Source organism: Gallinula chloropus (assembly GCF_964237585.1).
Source record: "Gallinula chloropus genome assembly, chromosome: 21".
Classification (NCBI taxonomy): Eukaryota; Metazoa; Chordata; class Aves; order Gruiformes; family Rallidae; genus Gallinula; species Gallinula chloropus.
In genome coordinates, this window is record NC_140106.1 from 1,215,248 (window position 1) to 1,235,637 (window position 20,390).

Here is a 20,390-nt window from a genome sequence, read left to right on the forward strand (position 1 = left end):
AACTGAAGATCAACTCCTGCTATTGAAAACTGCATTTCAGGCCCAACCCATGGTAAGCATCAGCTATGTCCTCACAGCTGTTAGATGTGGTGACAGAGTTCAGGGGCCTCTCTCACCTCATTGATCTTTTTCGAGTCTAAGAAATCATCTCTGAACAGGCAGGCTTTACCCTTGAAAAGACATCCCAGGTGGCTGCATTGCTTGGTTTGCCATTGCAGTGTCATTGAGCAAGACACAGCCAGTCAGTCACAGACCAGCACATCACTCCAGCCTGGATTTCTTATTCCAGTTGAGCCTTCTTGTGGTAGAGTGGCACTCTGTTTTAGAGGCATCCTAGTAGTTCCCACCTTCTTTCTCATCTATGAAAGAGAACAGGTGTAAGGAAACAAAGCTCTTTTTGTGTTCTCAGCTCTTTGAACAAAGTGACCGTGCATGTTTTCAGTCCTCTTCACAAGTCAGTCAGTCAGCTTCCATTGTGTGTTCCAGAGTGAAGAAGAAATGGCATGATTTGTATGTATGCCTGGCTTCACGTGGTGACGCTGATGAGATGAAGTCTCTCTTTGTTAGTAGGAAGCTGCTTTAGAGGCCAAGACATTTCATCACCAAGTTCCTCAATGCATCGTGCTGTTCTGCCAGCTGGTGGCTGTACTTCCCTTCCTGCTTGTCATTGCTTGCTCTGCTACTGCTCTGGTAGCACCTTTAACTGGTCCTGAAATGCACAAAGCTGACATGTGGGCCATTACACTTGATCTGTGAACACTGCATGCTTGCATGGGTAGTGAGAGCTGATGTTAGATCTAAAAAAGCAACATCTCAATGCTTGCTGATGTGACTTATTTCCATCATCCTGTGAGCAGAAAGACCTTTGTCAGTCACGTGCAATGGGATTCATGAAGATGGAAGAAAGAGCACTTATGTCATCCTGAAGTGACATTTCTTCTACGAGGTGCTACAGCCGTCATGGACTCTTCACCCATTTTATTTCTCAGCCTTGGTAGTTGGTGGCACAATGAGAATTTACTGGCCAGAGAGTAAGGGAAAGCTTCTGGCTGCACCTCTGTAGGCTCAAGCACAAATGCAGAATGTGTGGAGCTGTTGGCTTGTTCACATAATCCCTCCAAGGACTGCAGGTATCTCTGCTTCTGCAAGGTGTGTGAAGAGAAATCTTTTCCCATTGGTGTGCCCAGCTTTTGGGGATGAGAGGGTTGTTTTCCTTGTGCCAGAAAAATCTCACGTATTGTCAGTGGCATGATCATCAGCTGAAGCACACAAACATGAGATGCATAAGACTCAGGGGAGTGTAGATAATGTATTCTTTCTGTCAGGTCTTCTGCTGTGCACAGCAGAGTGTGGCTATTCTCTGCCAAGGTGAGAAAACAACCTGGGATCAGCTTCTGACTGACACATTGTTCTCCCATGTAGGAGAAGTATGTTTATTCCACCTATAGTTGTATATTACAAGACAGAACTGTGACTAGTTGTAGTAATTTCTCACATATGATACAAAGGACCTTTAGAAACAACTGAATTTGTTTTGAAGCCCTTAATCCTTACCTTGTCTAGAAGATGAGATGATACTCTGGAAAGAAATGCTGTTAAAGCTGAGAAGATGGTGTAGATATGAAGGATTTCTTCAAAGTAAGCTAAAAAACCCAGGAAAATTCAGCCCTTATAAATCCACATTTCTTAAAAGGCTGTCCATCAAACATGCCATAATGCTTTCTTCTCTGTGTTTTATTCTGTCTGTTCTCTAAGTTTTGGACTTTCAAAAAGGTTGGGTCTCACAGTAGATAAATTTTGTATGTTACCTCCCTAAGTACTTGAACAGCTATTTAATTCTGACAACTTGACAAACTCATTCTACAGTTTTGTCATGAGTGTGTGGAGCTGAAAGAAACTATTAGACAAACCTCACTATTTTCACTCTAGACAAGCTTTTAAAAAAATCTATAAAATGTACATATTTATGGCATCATTACAGATCTAATTACAATTAAAAACTGTGATGCAAAGCAAATACTGTGCATAAAACCAGCAAACATTTGGGCAGTCAGTTTTAGATGTTTGCATTTATTTTTTTCTTTGCTTCACTGGACTGTCACTGTCTCAATAATTTGACAGATATTTAAATGGGGATGATTTACTTTTACACAGGTTAAAACGTTTCAAGGCTTAAGATTACCTTTCATAAGAAATCTTGAAAAAATCAGAAAGCACAGGATGGAGTGGTATGTGAAGCAGGAAAAAGAGAACGTTTCTGTTTGAGTGGAAATTGAGTGGAAGATGTTTCCCAGGTGCCTTTCACAATAAATTGAAATCTGAGGTAAATCACTTCAGAATAAAAACAAAGTAGTGCTTGTAAATATTAATGGAAATGAATGTTCCATTGATGTAGCTGCTGGTGGCAAAAATTCTTCCCAGCTTTTTCGAACTACACAAATAATGTTGCCCTTAATTTCATTCCAGTTTTACCAGTTGGTCAGTTGGAGGGAGGTGCCCAGGAGCAGAGGGAAGATTTTTGTATTTAAAATCATAAGTAACAAGCTCCATTTTTCCAGAGCTCCACTGCAGAGATGGTGCTATTCGGACAGCAGCAGGCAAAAAGAACAGTTTGTAACCAGGATGCAGCTTGTTAGATTTTTATGCATTGCTTGGCTCACAGATGAGCTGTATTTGGATAGAGATTGTCCAGGAACACGCGTGCTTGAAAGTGGGTTAGAAGTGTTCTTCATTAGAAATCTCTTCCTACAGAGTGATTTCACTAAACACGATAAAGAAATGGACATCATCCACCCAAAGCTGCTCTGTGTGTTTCATCTTGATTGCTGAGGGAACAGCACACTGATGACATTTTAAAATGGTTAGCAGACCACAGGAGATTTGGGGGGCTTTTATGTCTTACATGTGCCTTTCCTATCTTCTTGTTAGTCTTTTATTCTCTGGATGGAGTATGATGGTACTGTTTTTCACCCCTTGAGGGGGTCTGCATGAATTCTGTTTTGTAAGAAATCTTAACCAACATATCCTATAGTATATTCTATTATGCACTAGAGATTACATAATCATGACTTTTTTTTTTAAATCTATGGAAAAGCCTTTTCCTGCAATCACTACATCACTACCATTTACAGGTTTCTGTGTCTTTCTCAGAATTGTTGTGCTGCCCACAGCCTCCAGAATCAGTCAGAATCATTGGGCTGGACTGAGACAGGTTTTGAGCATTCACATATTTAGCATAATAAATTCTTGTCCTTTCTGGTCAACTCCTCAGTAATTTGCCAGAATAGCTTATAGTGTCTGGCATATCACATGCAGTCTTTATTGTTCTTAACTCAAAAGACTAGTTTCTAAACTAAAAAATTCCTTGCTTCCATATATTGCTTTATTGCTTTACTTGAGGCTTATAGGGTGGGATTACGAAGATTAGTCTTCCTGTCTGTCCTAGAAATACCAGTTAAATCACAAAACTTGGCATTGAAATTCAGCTAGTCAGTTTCTTCATACCTTTACCATAAAAATCTAGGCTATGAAATTCAAGTCTTGAGGTGACAGCAGTGTTGGGCATCCTATGTAATGCAGAAATCACCGTGAGACTGAGTGCTGAATAGAAACTGTGGAGGGGTTTATCTCAGCAGAGTAACTTGTCTGTGTCTTGCCGGGTTTTCTCTGGAACTGTGGTGGTGGTTGTGTTGGCTTTTTTTTTTTTTTAGTTTATTTTTAGTTTTTTTTATGCCTGAAAATAAACATTTAAATTTAAAGTCATGCAAAAACTAGATTCTCTCAATTTGCCTGTGTAGTTAGATTCTTAAAGGCTAGAAAATGAAAAAGTAAAGGTACCTTTTCATGTTTATTACATATGTGTGTATCTGTATCTGTATAGCAGTGCTTACTGGTTTTGTCATACACACTAATTTATCTATTGTGCAGGAAGCAGGGAACTGTTATTACAATGCAGTTGCATACGTGTAATTATATGCTAAACAAGCATTGTTCCTATTGCTCTGGAAAGCAACAATGACAGTCAGACAAACAGAACTTGTTAGTTGTCAAGAACCCAGAAGTAACTTCCAGAAATGTTACTGCTTTGTGGCAGAGTAATTTATGTTGTTTGTTTCTTGCTTAATTGTGTTTGTGTTTATTGCCAGGATAACAAAAATTACTTAGGCCTTTCATTTATATTTACAGTGTTGTAATGATGCCTCTGGGGTAGATTATGCCCACCTTTCAAGGGGAAAAAAAGGTGGTGTCATAATATTCATTGAACCTGTTTTCTGTCACATGGAGATGTTCTTTTTGAAAAAGACAATAATATGTAAAAGTTGTAGTGAGTGTTCAAATAAGTTGAACATTATTTGCTGTGTTTTTTTCTAAAAATGTGTGTTGGACATATCACAGTACATCTGAACTGTATTTCTGACAGTGTTAAGTAGCTCAGTAGAAATACATTCAGCTGTGCTGTACATATATTTGTAGATAATTTAGCTTCATGTCTGGTCATTTCATAGTAACATAAATCTCCAATGTTAGGATTATATTTCATCTACATGTAATAATATTTAACAAAACAGTCTTTGGCTTATGTAACTTTCATTTGATAAAATTATTAATAAAAACACCTGTTTTGTTTGCAGCATTTTAAATCAGGCTTGAAAATCCATTTAAGTTAATAAAAGACAGTTATTTAAACATAAAGTGAGATTTATAAAACAACTTCTGTTGCTTATTGCAGTATTACTGACAGGGATGGAAAGGCTTTCCCTGTGATAGTATTGTGTGGGCAAGGGGGAGGGGGGACAAACAAAAATTTGACTGTGAAGCTGACCAGCTCTCTTAACAGTCAAGTTGAAACTCTGACACTGAACAGTGGTCTTTATCTTTCTAAAACTCTCCCCTGATAGGATTTAACCTAGTCACAATGCGAATTGGATTTTCCATAGCGTCCACAGGTTTAAAGGGGAAAAGTTCACTTGCACTGAATACTTCAGCTGTTGTCCCTAGTCTGTTACTATAGTTTCTGCCTTTTAATCCCCCCCTTGGCCTCAATCCTTCAGCTACATATGCACATTAACTTAATTCCCTCGAGTTCCCTCCCTGGAATCCAAGAGTAGCAAGTGTAAACCTGTGCATATTTTAGGGATGAGTTTTTCTTTGTCTCCATTTTTTCAGCTTCTTTGGGCTAATATTGTCAGCTCACAAGTGAACACCCTAATTTGGATATCTCTGCTTGTAATTTAACCTTCAGCAAAATGATTGTACTCTTAATCTGTTCTTTCCCTTGTGACCATCAACAACATTTATACAGTGTTAATGGTTTCCTGTAGGAAAATTGGGGTAAACTTGTTTGGAGCTTCAGTTGCTTAATGCAGCTTTCATAAACTTCTCCACCTTGCACTGGCCTTCTGCTGTGCTCTCTGTCAGTGCTGGCAGATCTGTCCCTCAGGAGACACTGCAGTAGGGAAACCTCAGTTTGGTGCCTCTGTCCAGGAACAAGTCACACCTTTCTCACTCAGGGCAAGAAAATGAAATGCTTAGTTCTGTGTTTGAGTAAATGTAAAAGCTGATGGACCTGTGGAGAGCAGTCCATTGATGTGTTTGGCATGTTTGAGCGTGGAATTTAAGCTATTGCATCCTCCTCCTGCTACCAGACTCCCTGTTCCTCTGAGGGCTTGACTCTTGTGCCTTGAGAGCCAGCTCCTGTAAGGTTGTGTGTAATGTGGGATGGACAAAGTGAACTCACTCAAGCAAGGCCAGTTTTAAAAATACAATGGAAAGATTTAGAATGAAGCAGAAATCTGCCAGATTAACTGTGTGTAATTTATGTTCCTTAGGTGACAGGTATTTTTAAGGAGTTCTCTTATTATTGAGGGTATCATTGCTGAATTTTGGAGAATAACTTTCTTGGGTGTTCTTCACTAATTCATGTAACGTAAGCTTTTGGAAGGAAGCTTACAAGGGCAAGTAGTGATAGCACAAAGGGTAATGGTTTTAAACTAAAACAGAGTAGATTTAGATTAGATAGAAGTAAGAAATCCTTCCCTGTGAGCCTGAGCCTGGCGCAGGCTGCCCAGAGAAGCTGTGGCTGCCCCTGGATCCCTGGCAGGGTTCAAGGCCAGGCTGGATGGGGCTTTGGGCACCCTGGGTTACTGGAGGGTGTCCTTACACATAGCAGGGGATTAGAAATAAATGTGTTTTGAGGTCCCTTCCAACCCAAACCAGTCTGATGCTGTGATTCTAAGAACAACTGAATTTCTATTGCCTTGTAAAGCATTAGAAATGAGAGGATATTAGTAACTTCTTCTCATTCAGGGACTGTACTGACTAGAGCAGCATTGTGTCTTTTGAACTCAGTCCCACCTGAGTCCCATTCAGTCTGTTGAGGTGAATTCAGCTTTCAAATTATTAAATGCAATCCAGGGATGTTTTTCTGTCCTCCGGTTTCCAGCAAGTAAAGCAATGCAGTTCACATCTTGAAAGCCAGTCCTGTTAGATACATCTCTTTTAACATTCTGGGGTGCTTGCCTGTGCAGCATGCCTCTGTTGGCCAGGTCTATAAGGTAATGAGGATTTAAGTGATGACTTGTGTTGACTATTTCAATTAGCTAGTGATCTGGGGGACAAAGGAAAAGGTTACAAAATGCTGTGAAACTGAGTATTAAAATGACTTTGGACTTACTTTTCTTTCCAGGACAGTACAAAGTGTGTATCCCTAGTGATCTTAGGCTTTCACTAATTTGTCAGAGACTGAGAATACCATGTGTCTACAATAACTGACAAAATAAAAATGTATTTCACATTAAATGTATAATGTGTTCTGTCAGGCTTTTCAACAACTGTTCTAAATAAGGTAACATCTTCTGATCTCCTACATTGCCATCCACGCAACTTTGCACACATTTGCTTCTTAGAAGTTGTCCATGAATAATACAAAAATAAAAACTCCTGATAACAATGATTAGGATAAGGAGTTTTTTTTATCATTTTAAATTCTGTAATCACAGCTCTGTAAATTACTGTTCTTAATTGTCAGGTTTTAGTTTGAATCAGTAAGAGGTTCATGGAAATGAAGTGAATGATTTACCAGTACCCTGTGGGGGAGTGTGAAGCATTAGTTTCTTGCCAGTGAACAGCTAGAAATTTGCAGATGCTGTCTTCTAAAGAATTACTTGATAAATTTTCATTGTATGTGGCAAGTAGCCAGAAGTTAGGATATCCAAGTTGGGCTACTTTTATACTAAACACTCTTAAGTTCTGGTTAGCAGTTGGAGTCTTTCTAAAATACTCAGGGTTTCAAATTTCTTTTGTGGGCAAAACTGAACAATTGTTCTGGTTAAAGGTGTTTGGGATTCTTGGTACCACAGTAGGAGAGGACACAGAGTAGTCAGCCTGCCAATCCTCTGATTCGGATGCCTGTTTTCATTTTCTTGGCAGACCTGTTTGCAAACTTACTTTTAATTTCTAACCAGTGAAGTCTCAGTCAGTGTTGTTTGCTGGGTGCCTAGCAGAAAGTCAATAACCTGGTTCAGTGGCAGAGGATTTATCTTACCGTTGTGTTCCTCTGTTCATGTCAGGACCAGTAACAAGTGTTTCTGTTCTCATGAACATCATCTTCAGATAGTGCTCCCACTTTCACAGGCATTTGTTTTCTGCAGACACTTCAGCTGGTTAGAGTGTCTTCTGCAAAAGATGAAAGGATACAAGCAGTGTTCATGAGATCTTCAAAAACAAATGAAAAGTAGTAACTGTAGGGTGTTAATGTTGTAGAGAACTAGAGAAGGAAGAGGATAACCTCTAAGGCAAGACCCCATCTAATCCTAGAATCATAGAATGGTCTGGGTTGGAAGGGACCCCAAGGATCATAGAGCTCCAACCCCCCTGCCACAGGCAGGGCCACCAACCTCCAGGCCTGGATCTACACAAGGTTGTCCTTTCTTCTGCAAGCTACTTATTTTAATAATTCCTGTTCAAATACAGTCAACTTTGAAATTATATTTTGAAGGGGTTTTTTTGTAAATTCGTCTTAAGGATTTATTTTATTTGTTTTTCTCAATGTTCTTGAATCACAGGAGTTTCTCTCTTGGTGTTGAGAGAGTGCTATTCTACACTTTACATTTAAGATATTCTCAGAGAAAAGAGTCATTTTAATGTTAATTGTTCTGGTTGAATAAATAATTTAACTTTGAGTGCATCCTGAGATGAAGCCTGGCTTCAGTTCTGATCCCAGGGAAGGTAAACCATAGCTGGAAACCGGAATACTTTCACCTGAAAATGACAGAGGCCCTGTGTAGAGATTCTATACCAATCAGGTTTATTCTTCTGCAATAGGCACTGGGTTTCTTTTCTCCAGTAAGTATTTTAGATAAACTTTTGAAGTCAAATGCATATTTCCACATCTCATTTAGGTTTATTTTTCAGCTTTAAGTATTTTATAGTTAATAAATAGTATCAGGATTTTGTCAATGGTATGTAAATAAGGCTTTAGGAACGGGTTTGCAGTCTTGTTTTCTGGGATTTATTCAGTGCTATGTAGTTGCTTTTTGTTACCATTGGGAGCTCTTGGGCTGTGTGGTCGTTTTCACAAGCACTGTGAGGGATTTGTCCCAACAGAAACGAATAATATGATACCTGAGGTCCAGGCAGTGCTCTTAATTTTGTAATCAACCCCACCAATAGCATGTTAGATAACTTCTTCTGAAAGGCAGCATGGAAAACAAACTTAACTGGAAGTGTCTGGATTTCAGATTAATTTTTCTGCTAGGGAATTCCTCCCACCCCACCCCCTCACATCCCCCCCCCAGCCCCCTCCTTCTCTCACCCTGGGGCAGTTTCAGTTTGAAGCTACAAGTCATCACGTTCACCCCTGGACTGCTGCACAGGGCAGCTGCAGTTCTCTGGGAGCCTTCTCTGCTCTGCTCCAAAATAAGGTTTGGTGTTATTCTGTTGGTTTGTGCCACTGGTAGTCATCAAGCCTGCAAGTCTTCCCTGTCTCCAGGACACTTTGGTTTTTTAAGAGCAGGATGCTGTGAGAAGGAGCTACAGGAAGGCCTCCATGGCCTCAACTTACATTTTCTCCTTCTAAACAGCTCTTTAGGGGTGACTCTCAAAGCCCTCAGATGTTTCTAGCTGATCAAAAGCTTGAGAGCACCAGACTTGGAGGTGACTTTCAGGGCCACGCAGTTCAGGGCTATTAGTTCCTGCCTGTTGAGTGCAGGTCTAAATGGATACTAACTGCATAAAAATTCTTCAGCTGCAAGGAAAAAAGGGACAAAGTTACTATTTCATTCTAGTGACATCACAGCTTGTCTCATTAAAAAGATTCCTTACATCTCCAGAGCCTCCTTGAACAAAATATCACTGGATACCTTCCTAGAATGATGAACACTGGCGTTGGAGAAGGTCAGTACTATGTGCAGGCACTGACTCAGGAGAGCAGATTAGAAAAAGCACCCTTTGAATGCTGCCAGTGTAGGATGTGGAAATCTGTGTCTTTCTCTCTAAGGGGTCACATGCAGGTTGAGCATGTTGTACTAGCTGGTTTGTATAAAGCTGGCTGGTGCTGCTGCATATCATCTAACTTATCCCACCAAAATTAATCTTTGGAAACATTGCTTCCCTGTTGTTTTCTCTGAGTTTATAGACAAGAATCTTTACCACTTGAAACCTAGCAATGAAAAGAGATAATGCTTCCTCCCTTTTTTTTTCCTGTTACATAATAGATGTGTTGAACATTGTAAGAAGAAGAGCTTTTAGTTTTATGAAATGTGGTTGGCTGTCAAAGAGACATGATAAAAAGTGGTTTCTAGCCAAATTGCATTTGCTGAGGAGTGATGAATCTCTTGCCAGCACTAAAGAGGCACTCTCCACATTGGATATCTGCACACTTGTCATGGGCAGAATGCAGTAATTTTTCTGAACGTAGGCAGTAGAAATTCCATAGCAGAAATTGAAGTTTTCCTATTAACTGTCACTGCTTCCAGCAGCTGGTGTGCTGACAGATAGAGCAGAGGTGGTGGGGCTGGGTGGTATTGTTCCTGCTCGGATGGTTTGCTGTTGTGATTGCCTTACTCTCTTGTAAACTTCATTTTCCTGTACATGTTTGTGTTTTGTTGGTTTGTTGGTTTTTCTTTTGGGTGGAGGGGGGGTGTTCAGTTAAGAGAAGGAAGAAAATAAATATTATGCAGTGCATAACATGACTGCATCACTCAGGGATGACTCATCCCTCTTCTCATATCCCACTGTATTGTCACCAGACATATTGTTAGGGTGAATGCAGTATGAAAATGTAATCAAATAGTTATTTTTGTGTACATATAAAAGTCAGAAAAATATCTGACCCCATTGGAGGCAGGGTGCCAGCAAAAGTGAGGCTTGGAGACTTCATTTAGGACCCTATGTAAAACAAATGAAAAAAGGCAGACAAACAAGATGATTTAAGGGGTGACAGCTTTAAGGCTCAGTATCTATAACATTTCTCTTTGCATTTTTACCCTAAAAGTTCATTGGGATAGCACCCAGGTATTAACTGTAAATTAGCTGCTAACAGTGGTAAATCATCTTCATTCTATTGAACATCAGGAGAAAGTTTAATGTTCTGACGTATAAAAACATTTAAGAGGCAAGCTGCATTGAAATGTCAATTGAAAGCGACTGAATCCCACTGTAGTGGGATTGATAGTGGCTGTTTTAAACCTGAAGAAATGTTTAAGCAATAGGTGTTTTGTATCAAAAACTTCATTAGGTCAGGAATAACACACAGCTGGAGCAATGCCTTGCTGCATATTAACTGTTAGTTTGATAAATGCAGACGTCCACATTAAAATATTTATTCTTACTTTTTTTGGATAAAATTATTGACGAGATACATTGGAAAAACAAGTGTGATTCTTCCTTCTAGTGTCAAGGGCACAGGCAGAAAGAACAATTTTATCCATTTTCAAAGGAAGATATTTCAGAGGTTTTATATCATTGAGAAACATACTGTTTTGTTTTTTTTTTTAAATCTGTAGATGAGCCTGAGTTGGATTTGAATGTTTCAAGATGCTGAAAAGAAATCTTCTTTTGCAGCTGTTGTTAAGAACAAGAGACCGATAATACTAATTTCTGTTTGTATCTTGAGCATTTAGTGAGGAAGTTCTGAAAATTATTTTCCTGAATGCAGATAAGATGCAAAATGGCTCAATGATTTTGAGGGCTCTATGGATCTGATGCAATCCAAGAGAAAAATAGAAATGAGAACTCTGAGTGTAATCATGCTAAGTTCAGAAAAGACAGCCTGTTAGATGTTCTCTCTGTAATGAAAAGCCCAATAAAAATGACATTGTCATAATGCTAGGGTTGTAAATGAAGTTGAAGTTGCCCATTATGGAGCCAGAGACTGTTTGGACATGAACAGTATTTGCTGTTCTGGTAAATTTATTTGTAGTTAATAGTGATAAGCATAGTAATGTTGGAGTATACCTACTACACGTGCAATCTTAAGTGCATACTCAGTGAAGTGCTGTTTGCTTGTTGTATGGTAATGCCCTGCCCATCTCCAACCAAGATCAGTTCGTCACAAGATTCACATGTCATGGAGTTACACATGACACCATACAAAATTTCCAGGGCAGGAACCAGAGAACCTACAGAAATCATAATTTGAATGTGTCCAGCCTATTTGTAGCCAGTTACTCTTGGCAATCAGAGATCCCCATAAAATGATGAGTATCTTGTTAGTGCTTCTGTAGGCAACAGAAGCGATTACATTAGAGAGATGCAGCAAAAGATTGAGAAAAAAAGGCTGTCTTGGGATTCTCTTTAAAGGTTTTGATTGGCTTGAAATACTGTTGTGGCCAGCTGTTATATTTGAAAATGTGATATGTTGAGCCCAAGAGTCAGCTTTCCTTAAATCAATGAGGTTTGTGTGTAACTATACTGTTGGCTGATGAGAGCGAACAAATCCGTTCTTGCAGCTGCACTCCGTGGGTTGCTCATGATAACCTATCTCAGAAGTGGTGTTGTAATGTGGGTAATGTCATTGAAAAGCAGATGTGGGCAAAGGAAATTCTTTCTGCCAGTTAGAAAGCGTATTAATTGAATAGGTTAGGAAAGCTGCAGAAGAGAAGAACAGGGTGGATGACCAGTCGGTTTCTGAGGTGAAAACTGTTTCCTGATTTGAGATAGAATCTGACTTGAAATGGTGCTAAAAGACCTGTATGAAACGTGAAGGAATTTGTGTGCCTGAGTTTGCATGTGGATGTGTACAGAGCATAAGAGAAGCTCACCTGCTTGGAGACCATTAAGTTCAGGGACATTTGTGGACAAGGATGAGGAGAGAAATGTTTCTCTTAAACATGTTTAAACATGATAGTGAGATTGTGTACCTGTGTAAGTAGGGGAAATCATTGTTCTATTGTTACAGCCTGAAGAAACTGGCTTCTGTATCTGTTTGGATGCTGAAATACCCGGTCACCTTGAGTGTCCACTTTATCCCTACATGGAGATTCTAATATCTGACACTTTCAGGTCTTGTAGGCATTTATAAAACATGCAAATTACATGGTCACACTAAACCAAAGAAGTAAAATTTGTTTTCACTGCTACATTTGCTGTCACCGTTCTAGTGAGCTGAATGGTATGAATTCCCAGGGTCCTTTTTAGGAGAACAGGCTGCCTGCTACTGTTTGTGAAGGTAGAAGAATTGCATGATAAGAAATACCCCCTTGTCTACCTCATCTTTTTCCTCTAATTCCTAGAGTTGACATGTTATGCTGAGATTCCTGTCTACAGATTTACCTTGGGACTTAGATTACTGATGGCCCAGAAAAATTCTCTGCTGTTCCTACAGTCTGACATTCCCCAGAGGCCCATAGGGTCGGTATAGTCTTGGAGAATGCAGGCAAGCCTTTATTAATGGTACATGAATATTTTATTAATGGTACATGGATAGATCTTTCACTCTTTTAGAGTAACCTCACATCTGCAGCATGTACTCTTGCAGCTTTTTTTCCTAAGCAGTAGCTTGTTCTGGAAGGTGAATGTTCTGCCTTAGTTTTACTGCTCTGCTTGGATCAGCAACATGACATTTATAATAAAATGGTTTCATTATAAGAAGGTTTGGTTTTTTTTTTTTTCCCAACATTATCTGGCATTTATTTGAAGTTAATAAATTGATCTGTTTTGAATCTCAATGCAGAATGGGTGCAGCAGACAACATTCACAAAGGTCGAAGTACTTTTATGAAAGAACTGACAGATACTGCTGAGACAATAAGAAAAGCAACTTCAAGATCACTAGTAACTTTGGATGAATTGGGAAGAGGAACTAGCACACATGATGGAATTGCTATTGCTTATGCTACACTGGAACATTTCATTAGAGTTGTAAGTGTTTGATCTGACATGTGGTTGTGAATGCTTTTTCAGCCTGTACCATGTTAGGCTGAACTGGACATGATGCCTGTTTCCTTGTAGAAATGTAGCATGTCTAGACTCAGAGCAAAGGGGCATGGATAGAGGATACCAGTGTTGTGTTTTATAACTGTTTTAAGCCAAACCTTCTTACATGCCTTACCTCATTGTTGTAGGTGGAGTCACTGACACTGTTTGTCACTCACTCTCCTTCGGTTTGTGAGCTAGAGAAGATGTATCCAGACAAAGTTGGTAATTACCACATGGCTTTCTTGGTGAATGAGGAGGAAAGTGCTGAACAAAAAGGTACAGTATAAATCCATCTGAGGTTTTCACACAACAGGTGTAGGCAGAAACTGTAGAAGTGTAATTTAAACCTCAACATGAAAGTTACATGTTCAAATTCACTAGAATATCAGCCTATACAGAAATGTTGGAGGGCTTGAAAACTGTACAACCATTTCTCTTTCACATTTAATACAAGAATCAGTAACCTGGGTCAGATAAAAGAGTCACACAGCTTGGTAACTCACAGTAGATGAATACAAAGGATTAGGGAGGAGGGATTAGGGATCAAATGTGTGTTAACTCTTTCTCTAGAAGATCTCACTGTCTGCAAACATTTGCTCTTTTGGGGGCTTCAAGAGCTAGATGGTTTTCTGATTTTTGTTGTTTTCAACAAGGTTGTCTAGTTTCTCTGTGTGTGCATGTGTACTTTTGGCATCTTCATCCTATTGTGTAAGCAGTTTTCACTGCATTGTGTGAAGAACAACTTCCTCTTGTTTGTTTTGAAACTCTTTTGAAACAACATGTAGCTTCACCTGGTGGTCCCAGTTCTTTGAATTGGAAGAGGCAGAGGAATAATCTTTGTTCTTCCTGTCTGTGCCATGCCTAATTTTGTAGATTGCTGATCATAATTGCATCCAGTTCTGCTCTTGCCAGGCAGAAGAGTTGCAGCATTTATGCTTGTCACTGTTGCTCTGAATTAGTATTTTCAGTCAAGTTTGTCAGCTCTCTGCTTAGCCCTTTTCCTTGTTTGACAAGTCCCTTGAGCCTCTCGAACTGCAGTGATGATCACCCTTCATGGTGAGAACTGACTGTTACTGTAAGTTTCCTGTCTTTTAACCAATTATATACAAATGCAAAGGCATTCCTTTTAGATTATGGCTGCTTAGTTTTCAGAGGAGCACTTGATGCAGGGCTCTTGTCAAATACCTTTCGAAAATTCACACAGGGTTTATCCACTACATGTGTCTTACTCACATGGCATCCAAACTTAGAACAGATTTGGGATGTAGGAATTCCCTCCATACCGTGGTTTTTTTTCTTTTTCTTGATGTATCAGGTTTAATCAGGTGCTTGACAATTCTGCTTGTATTCTGGTTTTCCTGCTTTGCCTGAATTCTTCTTAGGAATATTTAAGAATTGATATGAGCATCAGCATGTCCTTTGCTCACAAAGGTCATTAACTGGAGTGTTGATCTTTGATCCCATGATACAACTGAGATGTTACCAACATTCAGTACTTACTAGTCCTTAACAGCTGTGTCCACAAAGCCCTATCATTTATGTTTCACTTTGTCTTATTTCATGTTTCTGTCCTGCTTCAGCATTTCTACCTTAAATGTTATTTTACCTGAACCTTCAGGTTATATGTAGTCTTTACAGTTTTGCTACAGAGAGACACAATAGCCTGTGAGCAAAAATGCATCTGTGTTTCTTACTCTATAACTTTAGCTTCTGTTGTCTTAACATTTTAATTGTTTCATTTAAGGTGAGTTTTATGGCCTGTTTTTTCCCAATCTTTGACTTAGATAACTCAATTCACCTTGAGTCATTATCAGTTATGGAAATGTCCATTGTTCCAAAATCTTGCAATCTTAAAACAGAAAAGTGAATGGTAGTGAATGATGTTGTAGAGTTTCTGGTCTTTACACAAGGCCTGGCTTGTGCAGAGTTGCAACAAGGATGTCTTAGGAGGAAAAGGAAGGAGTCATAGGACCTATAATGATGTCTTTTACATTTGTACCTTTTCATCCTGTAGAAACCCCCCTAGCAGAGGATCCACCATCCCAACTTGTATTTTTTTCTAAGCATTTATTATGGCTTTCAGCCTCCTGGTAGGCAGGAAGCTCTTTAATGTGGTGTGGTTATGGACTTCTTGACTGATAGGTTACTGACACTGTCATTGCTTAGCAGACATGAGATGGAGTGTCCCAGTTGCAACATAATTCATCAGTTTGACGTACAGTTTTTGACACACAGAGATAAGTCTGCTAAAAAAGACACCAGGTAAACATCTATTTAAGAGTTTTTTCATTCTCACAATGGGTAGGTAAAACAGAAGAAATCATACCTGAAGCATGAATGGCAATGAGACCACAGTCTCTGTCATTTCAGTCTTTGGTCTGCTGTGTTTTATTAACATAATAGTTTCTCATGTTGGTTTTATTTTTTAGGATTTGAACACGAAGAGAATCCTGAATTTATCACTTTCCTTTATCAAATCACTAAAGGAGTCTCTGCAAGGAGTTATGGGCTAAATGTTGCCAAACTGGCAGATCTTCCTGAAGAAATCTTGAAGAAGGCAGCTCACAAATCAAAGGAGTTGGAGAGGATAGTGAATATGAAAAGGTCAGAACAATTGTGATTTCCCCTCTCCTCAATGAATATTCAGCTATGAATTTAAGAACATTTCACACAGTATGCATTAAAAAATGTACAGTAAGAACTACTTCAGCTACCCTCCTCTACTTTTCAGGGAAGACAGTGAAACAAACCTCAAAAAAAAAAAATCTTAGGGAAATCGTGCTCTCTCTTTCAATCAAAGCTTTAGATTTAAAAGGTAGATACTATGTCAGAGGTTAATTGCTGCTCTCTGAAACAGGATTGGAAAAAACTAAATGCATGTTGAGCTAACATTAGGAATAAACTGTGGGGGGTTTTTTTCTTATGCTAAATACGTAATGTATGCTTTCATGTATGTATTTTCTCTGTTTTCAGAGAAAATATTTAAACATGTATTTAATATTTAGAATATAACTCACATCTAGTATCTCTTCTGTTCTACCAGCGATAGTGAAAATATTAATATATTTAATTTGGAAAGGATATTATTCTCCGTGGAACTTGTATTTGCATAATACAATAGAGATGAATATTCTTCAGTTTAACTTAAAAAATTAAGTATTTATGATTTATTTTAAGTATTAATAATTTATAATTTATTTTGTTTACCTCCTCCTCCCACTCCCCGACACAACACACAAAAATTTACTGAAAGTTTGGGCGTTTTCGTATCTTTCTGCTAACCACTTTTCATTTAGGAGCTTATGCACTTTATATAGAGACTAGTTATGAAAATTCTTATGTGTGTCAAATAGTATCACCTCTATAAAACCTGTAACATTATATATATAGTTTAGATATAAGTATGTGCGAGCATTCATATTAATTTCCACTGAATTTTTTGTTATTGTTGTTTTCAGTGGCAGTCCTATCAGTAAACCTTCAGGAATATAATAAATTAACATCCTTGTTGCCTGGTGGTTGTAACTAATCCTGACAGAATAATTTTGTATGAGAAAATTTTGAGTACTAATTACTTGTAGGTGCAAGCAGTTCTTTTGAAACTGAACAGTGCTTAGTGCTTAACACCAGTTTTTATCCCTTTTTCAAAAAGCAAAATAATTCTTTTGATGATACATGACAGTTTGTGGGAAAAATAATGTGGTGGCTTCTGTTAATTGGAAAGAATAGCCCATAATTGACAAAAGTAAAACAACAAATTACTAGCAGTGACTTGACTCTGTTGTTATGTGGGGTTCTAAAATCAAGGAAAAAAAATGTTTTCCAGAAAGGGGAGAGTATGAGCTGGAAGGGTAGTGTTACTGTGTAATAAAATTAAGATGCAAAATAATACTCTATGTACATTTAGCTTGTATTACTTTGTTCTGTGAAAATCATGCTAGCATATTCCTTGGACAGGGCACAGAGTTCTAGTGTGTCTCCAGCCTGTGGGCAGTAAAACTACTATCCAGTGATGTCATGAGAAGATTGATTTACAGTGCCCATGGAGGGGTAGCATGAGGGCTGACCAGCCAGTTTTAATTAAGGGACTTAATTGTGCCCAGTTGTTCAGCTTTTGAATAGGTAGGTAAGCGATTGTCTCTATTTTAGATTTTGGTATAGAATTTGCTTCTGTACTTGTGGTGGTTTGGCCCTGGCTGGAGGCCAGACACCCACCAAAGTCGCTCTGTCACTCCCCTTCTCAGCTAGGCAGGGGAGAGGAGATCTAATGAGAGTCTCAGAAGTGAGATGAGGACAGGGAGAGACCATTCCACAATCAGCACCAAGGGCACAACAGACTCAACATGGAATAAAATGCACCTATTTATTACCCAACTGAAACAGGGCAGGGTAATGAGAAATCAAACCAAATCTTAAAACCCCACCCCTCCCATCTTCCCAGGCTCAACTCCACCCCCCATTTCTCTCCCTCTTCCCCCAGCAACACAAGAGGATGGGGGCTGGGGTCAGTCCATCAGATGTGGGTAACCTGCTGCCTCTGAGACCAGCTTACACCATGTGATGTTTGACGCTTTCTCTTCTCCCTTGAAGGACAGTGAGCTACACAGGGGGTGAGGGACAAGGGACATCCAAGGCACATCCGTTGGTAATTCATCAGATTTGACCTGTAGCAGGTTATTCCTTCACTGGAGACCTTTTGCACACACTTTGTAGGGAACTTCATGCAGCTGTATAAACCTGGAGCTCAAGTCAATGACAAAGGAAAAAAAAATCCCAACAAACAACTATTATGTCCAATGACTTCAAAGAGTATAAATGATTGTATTAATTTTTCCAGTTCTCCCGTGTAGGTCATGATAGAAATACTTGCTTTTGTATATTCCTGTTTATTTTCCCTTATGACCATGATGTCATCTAAATGCCAGAGTATTTTCCTATACCTTCTCCTCAAAAGAGGCATTAACAAATTCAGAGTTTGGCATGACATATCAGTGGTAGGAAATAAAAATTATCATGAACTTGGGAATAAAACTCAGACCTCTTCGTAGCAGTATACTTGTGGTGTAACAATACCCACAGGCTAGCTGTCTTGCCTTAGTTTTGAAAACACATTCATTTTATTTAAGAAAATCCACTGTGTAATTCCATCCAGTCTTGACATCTTTGTCATCAGGAATGTATGAACCTATTTTAAACATCCTGTGGTTATTTGTGTCAGCTCTTTTTAAATCAAAAAGTATTAAAAAAAGAACACAGAAGGATGTGTCTACTCATTGATATTGAAAATATCTCTTTATGGTTCTACTAATGCACATTTGTTGGAATTGAATGCTGAAAATTAAACAGTGCAAACTACAATGCTGTTTGTTGCCTTTGCTCTTGCTCAGTGTTCTATTTCATCTCATCAGTGTTTCTAGTGCTCTGAAGTTAGCTGTAAAATTAAATTGTTGACTGACAGAGCTGGAATAAATATGTTTGGAAATGTTAACTAATTGTTTAAAGATCACATAACATTTTAAACTGTGCAAACTGCTGGTTTTGACTGTGTATAAAATTTTGCATAAGACTATAGGGCTTTCAAGGTTTGATGTGTTTAATTTAAAAATACTTCCACATTCTGACTGATATTTGTTTGCCCCCCACCCCCCTTTTTTCCAGGAAAAGGCTAAAGTGCTTTGCTGAAGTATGGCAGAGAAATGATTCTCAGGAACTACAGAAATGGAAAAGTATGTGTGAACCTGAAGATGAAAGAAAGGACAGTTTTTAGTCTTCAAATCATGCTTAAAGATTGAAAATATTGGGGATGCAAAATACAGATCTGAAGACAAACAGATTATAGGTGCATTAAGCTGACTTTTCTGCCTTTTGAGAGATAAGAGATGATGCATTGTGATATGATGCTCCACACCCACTTCCTGATTGTATCTTTCTCACTCCACATTTCCTCCCTGAAGTGTTTTCACCCTTTTCCTTTAATGCAAAATGTCTAGTGGCATTGGATTTGGTTTCTAATATGTTTAGAAAACAAGAGAAAAATTACGTTGATAAATAATTTGGCAAATATTTTTAAATAAAATAATGTCTTTTAAATTTATCACATTTCAATGTCTATAAAAATCCCTCTGTGTTGCAAAAATGTAGCTGAGTCTTGACTATGCTATACTGCTGTGCAACTGGTAAATGACTGCCATAAAGAGACTTTGTTGGTTTGTTTGTTCTAGTATTAATGCATTTAAAAATCACTGGTTTTGTAGATCACCCTCTAACATGCACCATGAATTACGAACAGTGTGTGGCTGGATAGGAGAGATGGTGCAACTAGTAGTTCTCAAAGCAGCAGCACAAAACACACATTGACTGGTTTTCCTCTTCATTCTTACGCATACCTGCTTCTTTTTCAGCTTCAGCTTCTGATATTGGCATGGTCTGAAGACTGACATACCCTAAATAATGTTGGAGTACCATAAGATGAGATGAAAAAGGCAATTCAGACTATGCAACTGACATCCCCTGTGCTCTGTCAAATGCAGAGTAAAGCTGGGAAACATGTTGAAAAACAGAAATGATGTTTTTTAAATTTTGAGTGTGATATCCAATTGATTTTCCTTTATAGACATAACCACTTGCTATGAAAGTGGACAGTGATGTCCAGACACTTAAAACTTGGTAAATACTTTGTTGTGTTTAAAAAAAAAAAAAAAAAAGTGGAAAGAAATTAAATAAAATATAGTCTTTATTTTAGTCTTTTTATAGTCTTGATGAAATGAGGTTTTGTGATCTTGGAGACAGCTGAACCTTTCTAATTTTTTTCAGTTTATATTTTTTTTTCTGAATAATGCATGTCAGATGGAGATGAAGTAGTGATATCACATGGGATTGAATTAGCCTTTCCAATAGAGAGAACTTCATGCAGAAAAGCTTGTAATTTTTTTTACCTGTGAAAAACAATTGCTAACCTGCACCAAAGATTTTTTC

At 38.5% G+C, this 20,390-nt stretch overlaps 1 protein-coding gene across 1 annotated transcript in view; it reads left to right on the top strand.

Annotated features, from left to right (window-relative positions):
- The window catches only part of LOC311199704 (DNA mismatch repair protein Msh3-like), a gene marked incomplete at both ends in the record, with an annotated part of 50,533 nt that extends 31,351 nt beyond the window's left edge, over positions 1-19,182 (top strand). The window contains 4 exons of the mRNA XM_084273842.1: positions 13,172-13,358; positions 13,562-13,691; positions 15,845-16,019; positions 19,074-19,182. Of these exons, the coding sequence (XP_084129968.1) occupies positions 13,172-13,358; positions 13,562-13,691; positions 15,845-16,019; positions 19,074-19,182 (601 nt within the window). The remainder of the gene's footprint in view (positions 1-13,171; positions 13,359-13,561; positions 13,692-15,844; positions 16,020-19,073) is intronic.
- Between the last annotated feature and the right edge of the window lie 1,208 nt (positions 19,183-20,390).